This window comes from Bos indicus, chromosome 2 (assembly GCF_029378745.1).
Source record: "Bos indicus isolate NIAB-ARS_2022 breed Sahiwal x Tharparkar chromosome 2, NIAB-ARS_B.indTharparkar_mat_pri_1.0, whole genome shotgun sequence".
Lineage (NCBI taxonomy): Eukaryota > Metazoa > Chordata > Mammalia > Artiodactyla > Bovidae > Bos > Bos indicus.
The window spans coordinates 90,677,718-90,693,323 of NC_091761.1; the positions used below are offsets into that span (position 1 = coordinate 90,677,718).

General features: G+C 43.6%; 1 protein-coding gene across 5 annotated transcripts in view; it reads left to right on the forward strand.

The window, feature by feature from the left end:
* The window catches only part of KIAA2012 (KIAA2012 ortholog), a 126,146-nt gene extending 110,842 nt beyond the window's left edge, over nucleotides 1-15,304 (forward strand). For 2 of the 5 annotated variants that reach the window (XM_070770265.1, XM_019975170.2), the window contains 6 exons: nucleotides 5,249-5,363; nucleotides 7,516-7,853; nucleotides 10,139-10,341; nucleotides 11,321-11,493; nucleotides 12,205-12,424; nucleotides 14,325-15,304. In XM_070770265.1, the coding sequence (XP_070626366.1) occupies nucleotides 5,249-5,363; nucleotides 7,516-7,853; nucleotides 10,139-10,341; nucleotides 11,321-11,493; nucleotides 12,205-12,424; nucleotides 14,325-14,463 (1,188 nt within the window). In that variant the 3' untranslated portion in view covers nucleotides 14,464-15,304. Of the gene's footprint in view, nucleotides 1-5,248; nucleotides 5,364-7,515; nucleotides 7,854-10,138; nucleotides 10,342-11,320; nucleotides 11,501-12,204; nucleotides 12,425-14,324 lie in introns of those variants that run through there. The other 3 variants (XM_019975179.2, XM_070770257.1, XM_070770263.1) reach the window with 3 other exon arrangements.
* Nucleotides 15,305-15,606: the final 302 nt, after the last annotated feature.

A 15,606-nucleotide genomic window follows, 5' to 3' on the forward strand; every position in this document is an offset into this window, starting at 1 on the left:
TAACTACCAGGAATTAGCACAGACCCCACAGGTTAAGGGCTCAGTCCCACATGCCTGTTCCACTTCAGCCACCAAGTCTCAGGTTGTCACCTGTACTTCTGATCAAAAAGCTATAAATAGGGGGTTCCTACAACCCATCCTCAGTTTCAGTAATTTGCTAGAATAGCTCAGGAAACATTTACTTACTACTACTGATTTATTACAAAAGATATTTTAAAGGATACAGTAAGTCCCCTACATACAAATGAGTTTAAGAGCATGTTCATAAGTTCAGTTTGTTCATTAAGTGCAATAAAGTTAGCCTAGGTACCCAGCTAACACAGTCAGCTATATAGTACTATACTGCAATAGGTTTGTAATACTTTTCACACAAATAAAGTAAAGTGAAGTCGCTCAGTCGTGTCCGATTCTTTGCAGCCCCATGGACTGTAGCCTACCAGGCTGCTCAGTCCATGGAATTTTCCAGGCAAGAGTACTGGAGTGGGTTGCCATTTCCTTCTCCAGGAGATCTCCCCAACCCAGGGATCAAACCCAGATCTCCTGCACTGCAGGCAGACACTTTACCATCTGAGCCACCAGGGAAGCCCTTTCACACAAATAATTCATAACAAATACAGAAACAAAACATTTTTATTCTTCCCTAAAATTGGCCGGCAGTGCTTGAGACCTGGGTTCAATCCCTGGGTCAGGAAGATCCCCTGGAGAAGGGAATGACAACCCACTCCAGTATTCTTCCCTGGAGAATCCCAAGGACAGAGAGGAGCCTGGCGGGCTACAGTCCATGGTGTCCCAAAGAGTCAGACACAACTGAGCGACTAACACTTGAAAAGTAGAGTAGAACAGTGCTGGCGTACGAGGGCTGGCATTGGGTGAACATCCTGGTCTTGCAGTAAAGATACTGTACTACTCTATCAAATTGTAAAGTACACAAAAGCACAACCACTTGTAGAGGACGCATGCATGTGACAATGTACACCAGACACGTGAACTAACATGTGATTGGACATGCAAATGCATGTCCACATCTTTGGAAGTTCACAACTTGAAGGTTCATATGCAGGGGACTCACTGTCCACGTGAACAGCGAGGAAGAGACACACAGGGCAAGGCCCTGACGGGTCCCAAGCACAGGTGCTCCTGTCCCCTTGGAGTTTGGGATGTGCCACCCTCCTACCACACAGATGTGTTCACCAGCCCTGGAGCAGTCTGAACACATTTGGTTAGAGCTTTTATGGGGGCTTTGTTACACAAGCAGAATTGATTAAGTCACTGGCAAATGGTGATTAATGCAACTTCTAACCCTTCTCCCCTCCTCTAAGGTAGTGGGAGGGGCAGGGGGCTGAAAAGTCCAATGTTCTGATCATGTGATTGGTTCTCCTGGTAACCAGTGCCCCTTTTCAGGGGCTTTCCAAAATAATGGTATTAACATAATCTCAGGTGCTGTTGAAAGGGGCTTGTTAATGAATAACAAAAGACAATCCTTTCATGTTTATGCTCCAGAAGTTACAGGCATGTCTCTCATTTTATTGTGCTTCACTTTATTGGCTTCACAGATAATGTGATTTTACATATTGAAAGTTCAAGCAAGTCTATCAGCACCATTTTTTCGAACAGCATTTGCTCATTTCATGTCTCTGTGTCACATTTTGATAATCTCGAAACATTTCAAGCTTTTTCATTATTATTGTATTTGTTTTGGTGATGTGATCAGTTCAGTTCAGTCGTGTCCAACTCTTTGTGACCCCATGGACTGCATGCAGCACGCCAGGCCTCCCTGTCCATCACCAACTCTTGGGGCTTGCTCATACTCATGTACATCGAGTCACTGATGCCATCCAACTATTTCACCCTCTGTCATCCCGTTCTCCTCCTGCCTTCAATCTTTCCCAGCATCACGGTCTTTTCCAATGAGTCAGTTCTTCGTAACAGGTGGCCAAAGAATTGGAGCTTCAGCTTCAGCATCAGTCCTTCCAATGATATTCAGGACTGATTTCCTTTAGGATGGACTGGTTGGATCTCCTTGCAGTCCAAGGGACTCTCAAGAGTCTTCTCTAACACCACAGTTCAAAAGCATCAATCCTTTGGCACTCAGCTTTCTTTATGGTCCAACTCTCACATCCAAAATGACTACCGGAAAAACCATAGCTTGGACTAAACAGACCTTTGTTGGCAAAGCAATGTCTCTACTTTTCAATATGCTGTCTAGGTTGGTCATAGCTTTTCTTCCAAGGAGCAAGTGTCTTTTAATTTCATGGCTGCAGTCACCATCTGCAGTGATTCTGGAGCCCCAAAAAAATAAAGTCAGCCACTGTCTCCACTGTTTCCCCATCTATTTGCCATTAAGTGATGGGACTGGATGCCATGATCTCAGTTTTATGAATGTTGAGTTTTAAGCCAAATTTTTCACTCTCCTCTTTCACTTTCATCAAGAAGCTCTTTAGTTCTTCATTTTCTGCCATAAGGGTGGTATCATCTGTGTATCTGTTACTGATATTGATGCTAAAGTGTGATCAGTAAGTGATATTTGATGTTACCATTGTAATTGTTTTGGGGTATCATGAACCATACCCATATGAGATGGTCAATTTAATCAATAAATGTGTGTGTTCTGACTGCTCCACCAACCAGCCGTTCCCTCTGTTCCTTTCCTCAAGCCTCTCCCCCACCCCCCTTCCCCGAGACACGACAACATTGAAATCAGGCCAGTTGATAACCCTGCAGGAGCCTCTAAGTGTTCATGTAAAAGGAAACGTCTCCTGTGTCTCACAACAGCGAACAACAACTCATGTTTCTCAATTTATATCAAAAGCTAGAAATGGTTAATGAGGAAGCCACGTGGAAAGCTGAGAGGGGCCAAAAAGCTTGGCCTCTTGCACCAAATGGTTAGCTAAGTTGTGACTGCAAAGGAAAAGTTCTTGAAGGAAATTAAAAGTGCTACTCCAGTGAATACATGAATGGTAAGAAAATAAAACGGGCTTATTGCTGATATGGAGAAGGTTTAAGTGGTCTGGATGGAAGATCAAACCAACCACAACATTCTCATAAGCCAAAGCCTAAACCAGAGCAAGGTCTTAACTTTCTTCAATTCTGTGAAGGCTCAGAGAGGTGAAGAAGCTGCAGAAGATGAATTTGAAGTGAGCAAATGTTGGTTCATAAGGTTTAAGGCATGAAGGTGAAGCCGCAAGTTATCCAGAAGCTCTAAGATAATGAAGGTGGCTACTCTAAACAACAGATCTTCAATGTTGATGAACAGCCTTATGTTGAAAGAAGATGCCATCTTGGACTTTCAGAGCTGGAGACACATCAATGCCTGGCATCAAAGCTTCAAAGGACAGGCTGACATCATGTTAGGGGCTAATGCAGCTTGTGACTTGAAGTTGAAGCCCGTGCTCATTTACCATTCCAAAAATCCTAGGGCCCTTAAGATTTATGCTAAATCTATTCTGCCTGTGTTCTGTATGTAGAACAACAAAGCCTGGATGACAGCTTATCTGTTAGCAACGTGTTTTACTGAGTATTTTAAGCCCACTGAGACCTACTGCTCAGAAAAAAAAAAAGATCCCTTTCAAAATATTACTGCTCGTTGACAATCAGCTAGGCCAGCCAAGAGCTCTAATGGAGATGGACAAAATTAGGGTTGTTTTCATGCCTGCTAACACAACATTCTGCAGCCCACATATCAAGGAGTCATTTTGACTTTCAATTCTTATTTTTTAACAAATACACTTCTTAAGACTATAGCTGCCACAGTTAGTGATTCCTTGGATGGATCTGGGTAAAGTCAATTGAGAACCTTCTGGAAAGTATTCACCATCCTAGATGCCATTAAGAACATTTGTGGGGAATTCCCTGGTTGTTCAGTGGCTAGGACTTAACACTTTTACTGCTGCAGCCCAGGTTCAATCCCTGGTAGGGGACCTAAGATCCCACATGCCTTGTGACACGGCAAAAAAAGAAAGAGATTACAATTTGTTGAAGGCTCAGATAATAGTTAACAGTTTTTTTGCAATATAGCATTTTCAAATTCAGGTATGCGCACTGTTTTTTTAGACATAATGCTACTGCACACTTTAATAGACTACATAAGTAAACATAATTTTCATATGCCCTGAGAAACAAAATATTCATGTGATGTGCTTTATTTCCCATATTCACACTGTTGGGGTGGTCTACAACCAAACCCACACTATCTCTGAGGTACGTTTGTGCAAGGGTTTTAGGAGCTCTGTGTCAGAGGCTAGGTTCAAAGACCAAACATATATTTCTTATTTTGTCACAATATTATAGGTACTAAGGGGGGTAGTCATGGCCTGACTGTGCCATCCCATTAGAAAGAAACACTATATTGTCCCAATCCTTGGGGAAAGGTGAAAACTGACATAGCCATGGTCATATGCTTGAAGTTTCCCAAAAGCTAGCAAATGATGCAACAGTGAATACAGCTGGCTTTGATTTAAACTAGTTAATCATTAATTGTGGCGATACCAATCTGTCAAAGGTGAAAACTGCTTCACTTTGATCCAGCTCTTGTAGATGATGGTTTAGCATCAAAAAAGGGGACAGGATTTCCCTGGTGATCCAGTGGTTAAGAATCCTCCTGCCAATGCAGGGGACATAGGTTGGATCCCAGTTCAGGAAGATCCCCCATGTCACAGGGCAACTAAGCCCGAGCACTGCAACTACTGAAGCCTGCACTCTGAAGCCCAGCTCTGCAACCAGAGAAGCCACCCACGAGAAGCCCACTCTCTGCAACTAGAGAAACGCCTTTGCAGCAAAAAGACCCAGCACAGCCAAAAAGATATAACTAAATAAAAAAAAATTTTGTAATTATTTAAAAAGGGGGGGCAGATCATCAAGCATGTTCTATTTCTCTTTTCTTCTATGAAATTATACCTGAAATTATATCAAAGGCTGAATCTTAGGATCTCCCCTCTGGCTCCACACTCTCTGTCTAATTCATTTGCTTCATCTGGAACCCATATAAATTCCATTCTAAGCCATTCTGTCTTGTTCAACATAATCTCCCTTTTCTTCTGTTTTCTATTTTTATTTGTTGGCTATTGGGATCTTAGTTCCCTGACCAGGTATTAAAAGTGCTGAAGTCACTTTCAAAGTGAAAGTGACTATTGAAAGTCCAGTCCTAACCACTGGACTGCCAGGGAATTCCCCAAATAATCTCCTTTTGATTTTTTTTTTTCCCCTTGCTTTCTACTTTAAAATGTTCCCTTTCCTTAATTTTCCCCTTTAGGAGATGGAATTGATTGAAAAAGCCAAGAGCAGGAAAAGGGCCAAGACAGATAAGTCCAAGGCACCCAAGAGGGAGAAAGAAGGAAAACTTCGTGAGGAAGCAGAGGCTGCTGTTGGTAAGAGTCCATCCGGGAGAAGACACCTAATGGGAGCCGGAAGGTGTCACAGAGAATCAGCATGGATCCTATGGGACAAACTGTCTATGCTGAGTCTCCTTGATGACCACAGCTAAGATGGTGTTGCGCCCTTACTTCATGTCAGTATCTTGGGAGACAGGGATAGAGGAAACTGGGGGACCTGGAGGCCTGTAATTAACAAGAAAGGAAATTACAAAAATAATACCAACACCTACTAAATGAACACACAGTGTATTAGTGATAGCTTACGGCGAACGATGTCAGATTCTTGATCTCCAAAGAAGACTTAGCTTTGGGACCAGGCTTGATCACTCAAAGGGACAAAGAAAGCTTCTGACATAGACATCAGAAGGAGGGTGGAGAGTGCCCCACTCGCTAGTCTTAGGAAGGGAATTATATACTTTTTAAATTAGTTATTACAATAAATCAAACGAATGTCTCAAGGTTGTAAAGATCTTACTAGACCCACTCCCATAATATACATTTTAAGATAACAAGATTAGTCAGAAGGTTTTTCAGGAAGGAGAAACATGTCCTCAAGCAGGATACATTATTGTTATATAGTCCTTACTAAGGAATGTAGAAAAAAACATTTGTCATTTCCTCCTCAAGAATTCCAGGCCCCTATCTCCTCCTTGAGAGCCCCAGACCCTTTTTCCTCCTCAGGGACCCCAGACTTCTTATCAACCTGCCTAGGAATTGACTCTCTCATTAGGAGCTCTGCATTTATGATGTCATGAAATCCCCACATATCCTTAAAGCAAGCACCATTATTATATCATGTGGAGAGGCTGGCTGATTTGAGTAACACTGAACAGTAAAAAGTGGTGGACCCAGGGTCTGAACCTGCCATTTGATTCCAAACTCATGCCTTTCAAACCCTGCCTCTATGAATAATAAACAAGTCACAAGCTGAGAATTGGGCCATGAGAGCATTTGGGAGGGAGAAGTTTGCAGCATGCTCTGAATGGTTACTCCAGCTACCATTTTTCCTCTTAGTTCATTGTGTTGCACCTCACTGGGAATTCAGGTGCCTATGCTTCTGAGGACCTTCTTTCTCTTTAAATTAACTTTTATTGGAGTGTAGTTGATTTACAATGTTGTGTTCTGAGGACTTTCTTTAACCTGAAACCTACACTCATTCCTTCCTGGCCATGTGAAGACCCTCAAAACAAATCAAAGGCCGTAGCAACGAATGACACTGCATAGCCAGCCTCCTGGGCCAGATTTTTTTTTTTAATTGAAGTGTAGTTGACTTACAATGTTGTGCCAATCTCTGCTCTACAGCAAAGTGACCCGTTTATACAATATAGACATTTTTAATATTCTTTTCCATTATGGTTTATCACAGGATATTGAATATAGTCCCCTGTGCTATATAGTGGGGCTCTGTTGCTTATCCAGATCTATTTTTGAGGTCTGGTTTTTAAAGTCTTGCTGCATTTACATTGCTGTAGCCTGTAACTTGGTAGCATTGGCAGGACTAGAAAAAGAAATACTTGTGGCCCCCAGTGGTGAATTGAGAAAGAAGCCCTAGAGTATGGAAGGCTCAAACTGTGCCAGGTTACAAAGTTGCAACCTCAAGCTAGACTCTTGAGGCATGATTTTCCAGCTGTGCCTATAGGTCTTCTTCCCTCCAGAGAGCCTTGTCCCCACCATAGGTCAGGGTGAATCAGAACTCTTTTAGTAGCAAGACTGCTGATTACAGTTGAGGCAGGTTCTCAAAGGGTGGTCTATGGGCTGTGCTGTGCTAAGTCGCTTTAGTTGTGTCTGACTCTTTGTGACCCTATGGACTGTAGCCGGCCAGACCCCACTGTCCATGGGATTTGGGTTGCCATGCCCTCCTCCAAGGGATCTTCCTGACCCAGGGATTCAGCCCACATCTCTTATGTCTCCTGCATTGGCAGGCGGGTTCTTTACCACTAGCACCACCTGGGTCTATGGACTACCCTTCTCAAAATCTCTGGAGTGATAGCTAAAATGCAGATTCCTACAAAATCAGACTCTAAGGGCGGGCTCAGGTATCTGCACACAGATGATCCCATTGCACATGGGAGTTTTAAAGTCACTGAAAAGGATACAGAGATCATGTTTATTAGCTATGCCTCTATCCCCAATTGTTCCCTCCTAGGAAAGTCAAAGGAATCAAAAGCTGAAAAGAAATCACAGCTAATTTCCAAAGGGAAAAAAACAGGAGCCAAAGGGAAAAGGACACGGAAGGAGGGGAATCTGGAAACAGCTGCGGAGCTGAGTGGGCCTGATGGCATTAACTCTAAGGAAACCAAAGACCGCTCAGGTGGAGGTTTCTTCCGCTCAGGCTCTGGTGTAGAGGACCCTTGGGTCTCTTCCAAAGTTGAAGCTCCTGAGAGCCAAGTTTCTATAGATGGAAGGTCATCACCCACCCAGACTGCAGCTGTCCCTGGAAACATGGAACCTGAAGAAGACAGAAGCCACGAGGACCCTTCCAAGGTAGGCTTCAATATTCTCACTCTGGCCAAAGGGATCTCTGTCCTCACTGGTACCACTGCAGAGGTGGAGAAAACTTCCCCGGATTATATTAAACTGCCTAATTTTATTTATTTTACTTTGTTTTTTCTGACCCTTTAAGATGCCAGATCTGATAAAAGACACTAGGGTGGCAAAGTCCCTCTGAAATGAGACATTCTGTGAGGCTCCCGAACTGCCAGGCCATGTACCCACCCCTCATGAGCAGAAAGGTGGCACAGCACTTGTCTGTGAGAAGTACAGGCCTCACAGTTAAAAGGAAAGGTGAATTCAGGCCTCAGAGCCAAGCACATATTCTTGACTAAGCCAGGAGTTTATGCACGGTTTGCCTCCCCAACACTGTAGAAATTCCTCCATCCCTAATCTGCTTTACTGTGGCACAAAGCTGGGCCACAGGCAACTTACACACACACATCTATCTGCCTTTTCTTTGAACACTGCAAGCATACCCACAGCTAAACCACCGGTTAAACTCACAGAAGTTACATGCAAACAGGAACAATTCTGCTGAATTTCATTTAATCTCTACAGCCACACTCGTGACCCAGGTACGATGCACCCCATTTCATACACCTACAAGCTAAGATTAAAAGGGTTAGATGTTTGCTGCCAGAAGTTGGGCAACCATCAAGTGGCAGAGTCAAGACTTAGATCTTTTGACTCCAAAAGAGCTCCAGAGCTCTTGCACTATTTTTAATTATTATGTATTTATTTTATAGCCCCTGGTCTTCCAAAAAGGATTTCAGGAAGCTTTTTCCTTTCTGGTTCTCAGTTCTCCCAGCTGCCAAGGCTACAGCATTCTACTCTATATAGCAGATGAAAATTTTAAGCTGTGGGCAGAACTTCTCTGAGCCTGCTGTAGACTCAGAATTTCTAGATTTATTGTCAGTACACAGTACTGCACTGCCTCTGCAAAGGCTAAATAAGATAAGGAAGTACCCACCCCATACTGGATACACAGAGCTGCCATGGGACAGTGGCCATCCAGTGTTCCCCTCAGAGGCATACTTCTGACTGAGGAGGAGGCATCAGGAAGAACAAGAAATCTAAGACACTCTTCACAGAAACTGAGAGACCGTTTCATTGGAAAAGTGGATTTGCATAAGATTAAATAGGAGTCTGACACATCTACACCTAGGACTACCCCTAAAGGAGCCTTTAGCTCGAACCTGTGGTTCTGACCCCTGGCTTCACAGTAGCATCACTGCAAGACGTTTTTTAAAACCACCAAGAAAAATAATATATTTTTAAGTAGGTGGTTGGGGTGGAGGAGAAGTTTCCTGGCAGTCCAGTGGTTAGGACTCTGTGCTTCTACTGCCAGCCAGGTTCAATCCCTGGTCAGGGAACTAAGATCCCACAAGCCTTGCTGAGTAGCAAAAAAAAAAAAAAAAAAATTTTTTTTAATTAAAATTTAAAAACCTGCCAAGGCCTCCCACCTAAGTATTCTTATTTAATTGGTCCGGGTGGGGCTTTGGCCTCAAGTAATCTTTAAAAGCTCCTTGGGTGATTATTAGACACATATAGCAGACATGGTCAGAGAAGGCAATGGCAACCCACTCCAGTACTCTTGCGTAGAACATCCCATGGATGGAGGAGCCTGGTAGGCTGTCGTTTAGTGACTTAGCAGCAGCAGCAGCAGCAGACATGGTAGCTCAGCTGGTAAAGAATCTCCTGGGTCAGGAAGATACCCTGGAGAAGGGATAGGCTACCCACTCCAGTTTTCTTGAGCTTCCCTGGAGGCTCAGATGGTAAAGAATCCACCTGCAATGTGGGAGATCTAGGTTTGATCCCTGGGTTGAAAAGATCCCTTGGAGGAGGGCATGGCAACCTACTCCACTATTCTTGCCTGGAGAATTCCATGGCCAGAGGAGCCTGGTAGGCTACAGTCTATGGGGTCGCAAAGAGTCTGGCAGCTAAGCGACTAAGCAACTAAGCACAGCACAGCAGGCATTATGTTGGCACTTTCACTGTTTGAGTTAATTCTGGTAATAGCCAGCCAAGAGGAAGACAGTTTAGACGAATTAAGTTGTTACCCTTGAATTCTGAAGCAAGTAAGAGAGAGACTTGGATCCAGGTCAGTCAGAGCCCAGAGCCCGAGCCAGTGGTAGCAGAGTTTGTACAACTGTGGTCAGAGTGTGGAAACCACCTTATCTCTGATTAGAGGCCATGTGGTGGGGGTGGAGGAGGGCGCGCTGCCAAGATGAGGTCACCAGTGATCACTGCTCACAGACAACACTCTGGCTCCTCAGGCCTTCCTCGTCAAGAGGGAACAAGAGAAGGCTTCCCGGGACAGGCTTCGAGCAGAGCGGGCTGAGATGAGACGGCTGGAGGTGGAGAGGAAGAGAAGGGAGCAGGAGGAGCAGAGGCGGCTCCAGCAGGAGCAGCTGGAGAGGGCAGAGAGGATGAAGGAGGAACTGGAGCTGGAGCAGCAGCGCCGCGTGGAGGAAATCCGGTGGGTGCAGAGGTCGTGGCCACGGCTGTGACAGGAAGCTGAAGACAAGTGGGGCTGACTTCCTCTGGGGGTACATTGGCTCTGAGGCTCATCGTTGTTGTGTTCAGTCGTTTAGTCATGTCTGACTCTGTGACCCCATGGACTGCAGCACTGCTAGGCTTCCCTTCACCACCTCCCAGAGCTTGCTTAAACTCATGTCCATTGAGCCAGTGATGCCATCCAACCATCTCGTCCTCTGAGGTCCCCTTCTCCTTCTGCCTTCAATCTTTCCCAGCATCAAGGTCTTTTCCAATGAGTCCACTCTTTGCATCACATGGCCAAAGTATTGGCGCTTCAGCTTTGGCATCAGTCTTTCCAATGATATTCAGGGTTGATTTCCTTTAGGATTGACTAGTTTGATCTCCTTGCTGTTCAAGGGACTCTTTAAAAGAGTCTTCTCCAGAGGCTCATGCCCTAAAGGGAAACGGCATGTCTCATTTTATCCTCAGTTATCCCAGGAACAGTCTGGACCAAAGATAGATAAGGTGTCTTAAACCGTTAGGGTTACTCCAGATAGATGTTGGTGGATCTTCCTGGGAAGGCTTTGAGATCCGTTCCAGCAAACATTTGTTATGCCTCTTGCCACACTGTCTGCATTTCGCAAGGCCCTTCCATAAGCTTCTGGGCTCATTTAATCTTCCCAACTACCCTGTGAAACAGGAACTTCAAAATCCATTTGATAAGAATGGAAAATGAGGATCTGGGAACTGAAGGCCGGGTCCCAGAGCACAGAGCTGTCGAAACTTTCAGGCTTCTAGTTTCAGTCCTGTTGTGTTCTGGCTTCTGCTGTTCAGTCAGGCTTCCCTTGGAAAAGGAGTCTCTGCATGAGATGCTGTTTGTGAACTACAGCCTGCAAAGCCTCCACCAGAGACAGAGCTTGTCCTATAAGGACACTGCAGTGTTTCTGCCATCTCCCTTACCTGTTTATGGGTTTTCTCAGCTTGAGGAAACAGAGACTTGAGGAAGAACGACAGCGGCAGGAGGAGGAGGAGAGAAGGCAGTGGCTCCAGTTGCAAATGGCCCAGGAGAGAGCTCGGCAGCAACAGGAGGAGTTCCGGAGGAAATGTCAGGAGCTGCAGAGAAAGAAGCAGCAGGAGGAAGCTGAGAGGGCTGGTGAGAGGTGCTCCACTCTCTGCAACTCCCTCTATCTGGGACAGAAATATTTTTATCCCCCTGTGGGTGTTCATTTGATTCTCCCCAGAGTTATTCCTATCCTAGGTCTCAGTGTGAAGCACTCTAAATGGGTAAGCTGATTTTTTTTCCAAAGTGATTAGTAGGTGTGACTCTAGTGAGCTGAGATAGAAGTTCAAAATAAGAAAGACTTGTTTGTAGCAACGACTCTTGTGGTCCCAGTCATCTCCTGGAGTGGCACCCAGCCCCTTGCATTGCCCTTCCAGCATTGCTCAGAAGCTGCCTAAATTGGAGACACAGCTCTCCTCCTTGCCTGCTTCCCTAGCAGATGGAAACAAACACCTGGATGGCTGCTGGGCAGCCTTTCAGGTGATGTATGGATTTTCTGTAGCCTCATATTTGAGGAATAGGAAAGTGCTTCAGCAGATGATGCCCCTGTAGAGTGGTCAGACCAGCTGAGTAAGCACCAAGGTTCTCCAGACCCTGCCCTGCACTGCACACAGTAGGTACTTGATAAAGGACTCTTAAGTTAGTAAATGAACACAGGGTAATACCCACAGAAGATCTGGCAACCAGCTGTCAGGTAAACCATGGAACATCTCATTGGGAGTCCCTGGGAATCAGACTTGAGAGTCAGATCAGAGAGTTGTTTTCTTGAATAATGCTGAGCTTACCTGTTCTTCTGTTCTGCAGAGGCAGAAAAGCAAAGGCTGAAGGAGTTGGAAATGCAGCTAGCAGAAGAGCAAAAGCACCTGATGGAAATGGCTGAAGAAGAACGGCTGGAGTACCAGCGGCGGAAACAGGAAGCAGAAGAGAAGACTCGGCGGGAAGCAGAGGACAGATGGCAGAAGGAAAAGGAAGCGGCAAGGTTGGCTCAGGAGGAAGCCATGAAACAAGCCCAGGATCAAGCCAGGTATTTGACATTTGAACAACAGTTGCAAGAGTGGGATTGTTCAAGGACTTGACTGCCTGCTTCTAGTACTAGCTTTGAGCTGCCTTTGGACACATGAAGTTTTCCCACTTCCCATAGCATGGTTTGGAAGAACTGAAAAATAGAGATTCTCCTGCTGCAAAGGTGATAGAATTTTTTGATGGCTTAAAGAACTGACATTGAAGCTAGATGGGGTTTAGAGATCATCTAGCTCAGCCCTCTGCTTCACAGATGAGAAAAGCAAGTCCGAGACAGAAGGACCCTGATCAGGGCTATCAGTGAACTAGGAGTAGCACCAAGACTAGACCAAAGACTCCACCCCCACCCCTGATTCTGAAACACTGCCTTTCTCAGTATGTATTTACTGGGTACCTGTTATGTGCCAAACATTGTTCTGGACACTGGGAACTCAGGATTAAGAAAGACAGACATCTCTTCTCCCATAGCATTTACATTCTAGGGATGGGGGTGGGGAGACAGACTCTAAACAAAGGTTTTTTAAGTTGGCAATAAATGTTATTCAAAAAATTTTTTAAAAGAGATAGGATTGCGGGAGGTTTAGTTTAGACAGGTTGGCCAGGGCAAAACCTTAGCAGAGGCGATATATAAGGGTGGGACCTGAATGACGAGTTAGTCACATAAACATGTAGACGAAAAATATCCCAGGAGGTAAACAGCAAGTGCAAAAAAAAAGTTCAAAGAAAAGAATGAGGCTGGCATGGCGAAAGAATAAAAGAAAAGTTAGCATGGCTGGAATGAAGTGAACAAGGCACAAAGAATACTTGTAGATAAGGTCAAAGATAGACCTTTTTAGTAGAAATAGCTCAGAATCAGCCATCGGGGCCAGCAGCATTTCCCCCTTTATTATCTTACAATGATTATTACACCTTTCTGATAATAGAATCTCTTTAGTAATGTGCTTTCAATTGACTCCTTAAAAACCAGGTCCTCCATAGTGGCTATTATCATAAATTTCCCCTCCTTAGTGAAAGCAACAAAGTCATCCTTGTTTAGAACCATCACAACTGAAGCGTGAAGAAGTCCGGCAAAGAAAACCATGTGATTCCAATCTTAACTGTAAACAATTTACCCCTTGAAATTTATTTTCTACAACTTAAGCTGAATCTAAGCTAATAAATACCCTTCAGGGGACAAGAGAAAAAAAAAAAAGGAAGCCAGAATAACTCTATTTCAGGGTTTTCCACCTTACCTTGAGTTGTTCTCCTGGATGTTCCTCAGCTGTTATGGGAATTACAAAATAGATTAAGGGAAGTCTTGATTCAGTTTCAAAGTTGTATTCCACGTATCACAACAGTAGGACTGGGTTCATAAGTATTGAAACCAAAAGCAAAGCTGAGTTGCAATTTTCCACAAAGAAAACTGGCCAGAAATACAAGGGGAAGTTGAGCTATTGTGCAACGCTAATCCAAGTTGCTTTGAAGAAACATCTTCACCTCCACCAAGAATAATTAAAGGGGTATGTGAAGGGTGTGAAAGAGCCTCATTCTAGCAAGTGTTAGAACTTAATGCCAGCTGGCTTGATTTCATCTTCGCTTGTGTGACATTGGCCCAGGTATACTTTAACTTCTCTGGCCTGTTTCTTCATCCCTAAGACAAGAGAGTCCCTTCATGAATACAGATTTAAGAACTATTATACCCTTCCTTTTAACCTTTCTAGTAGGAAGATCATGATCCTTGAAACCTCATATGTGAAGTTACTGAATGAAGACAGTATGACCTTCCACTAAAATGCAAGTCAGTAACCACAAATCTAATGATGATTACTGAAATTCTTAGTGAAAATTATTCAACTAGCTTATAAAGACAATTTTCTAGGATGCTTTATCAAGTGTTGTGATCATGGGTGTGAATTGTTTCTTAGGCAAAAAGATGCTTTGAAGAAACATCTTCATTTCCACCAAGAACTCCATAAGGAAGCCAGTGGCCTACAGTGGACACACAACATTTCCAGACCATGGGTCTACTCTTACTTCCACTTCCTACAAATACCAAGACCTTAAGACTAGAAGAAAACTAAAAAGTTGGAAGATGGTGATGGAAAAAGAGAACCTTCCTTCTATAATGAAGTTCCATACTGAGCTCCAGTAGTTCCATTTCATCTGGTTCACCTCACTGTACAGCTAACTTCACTCTAGGATCTCCATCCACACCACTGTCCAGTAAATAGCCACATGTAGCTATATAAACATAAAACATTCAGTTCTCCAGTCACGCTAGTCACATTTCAAGTAATCAGTAACTGAATGTGGCTACTGGCTACAATATTGGACAACAGATACAGAACATTTTCATCACAGAAAGTTACACTGGACAACATTGTATTCTTGAGCCCTGAAAATTAACCAGCCTTGAGGTTTTGCTCCTAACTATGCCTTGAAAAACCAGCCACTAGCATGATTTCCCCGTTTTAAAAATCACACTGACTCTATCAAGAGTCTTGATTAGATAATTTATCTTTAACATCTCTTTAGTAACAGTAAGTAAAAAAAATAATAATAAATATCTACTACAGAATCATCATTAAAGGGGATGAAGAACCTTTAAGATACATAAGATACATAAAAAGATGTTACAGCAAGCAGTATCTGAAGCAAAATTTTCCCACAAATGTCCTTTGGCCCCACTCTATACTTCAGTCTAAATTTAAAAACTTAATACTTGCAGATGATTCCCTGGAAATCTCACACTAATGCTTATAAGGTGCTTTCTACAGGAGCTGCACTTCCACAAACCAGAAGTCAAGCTCTGTGTTTGTACTGCTGTGTTACTGGACTTGCTTAAATGTGATGCTTCAACTCCTTGCTTTATGTAACATAGAAATAAAATGCCCCAAACACTGGCTATCGTAGTGAATATGTCACAGTCTTTCTCAAACTTGTTGACCCTACTTGCACATTATTCAATTGATTCAATAATACTTAGATGAGAAAGGAGCATCTCAAATAACTCAACCAAGAAAGAACACTCAAGGAAAACATCCTGGTGGGGGAAATTACCATTCCTGATTTTATTTTCTCTCTTCTTTTACAAATTTCAAAAGTTGCAGTCAAGCACCAGGTAGAGTGGCTACACTAAAATGTTATTCGAGGTGCCTTCCAAATCTTATCGATATTCTATTAAACTGTTGCTGTTAAAGGCCTATT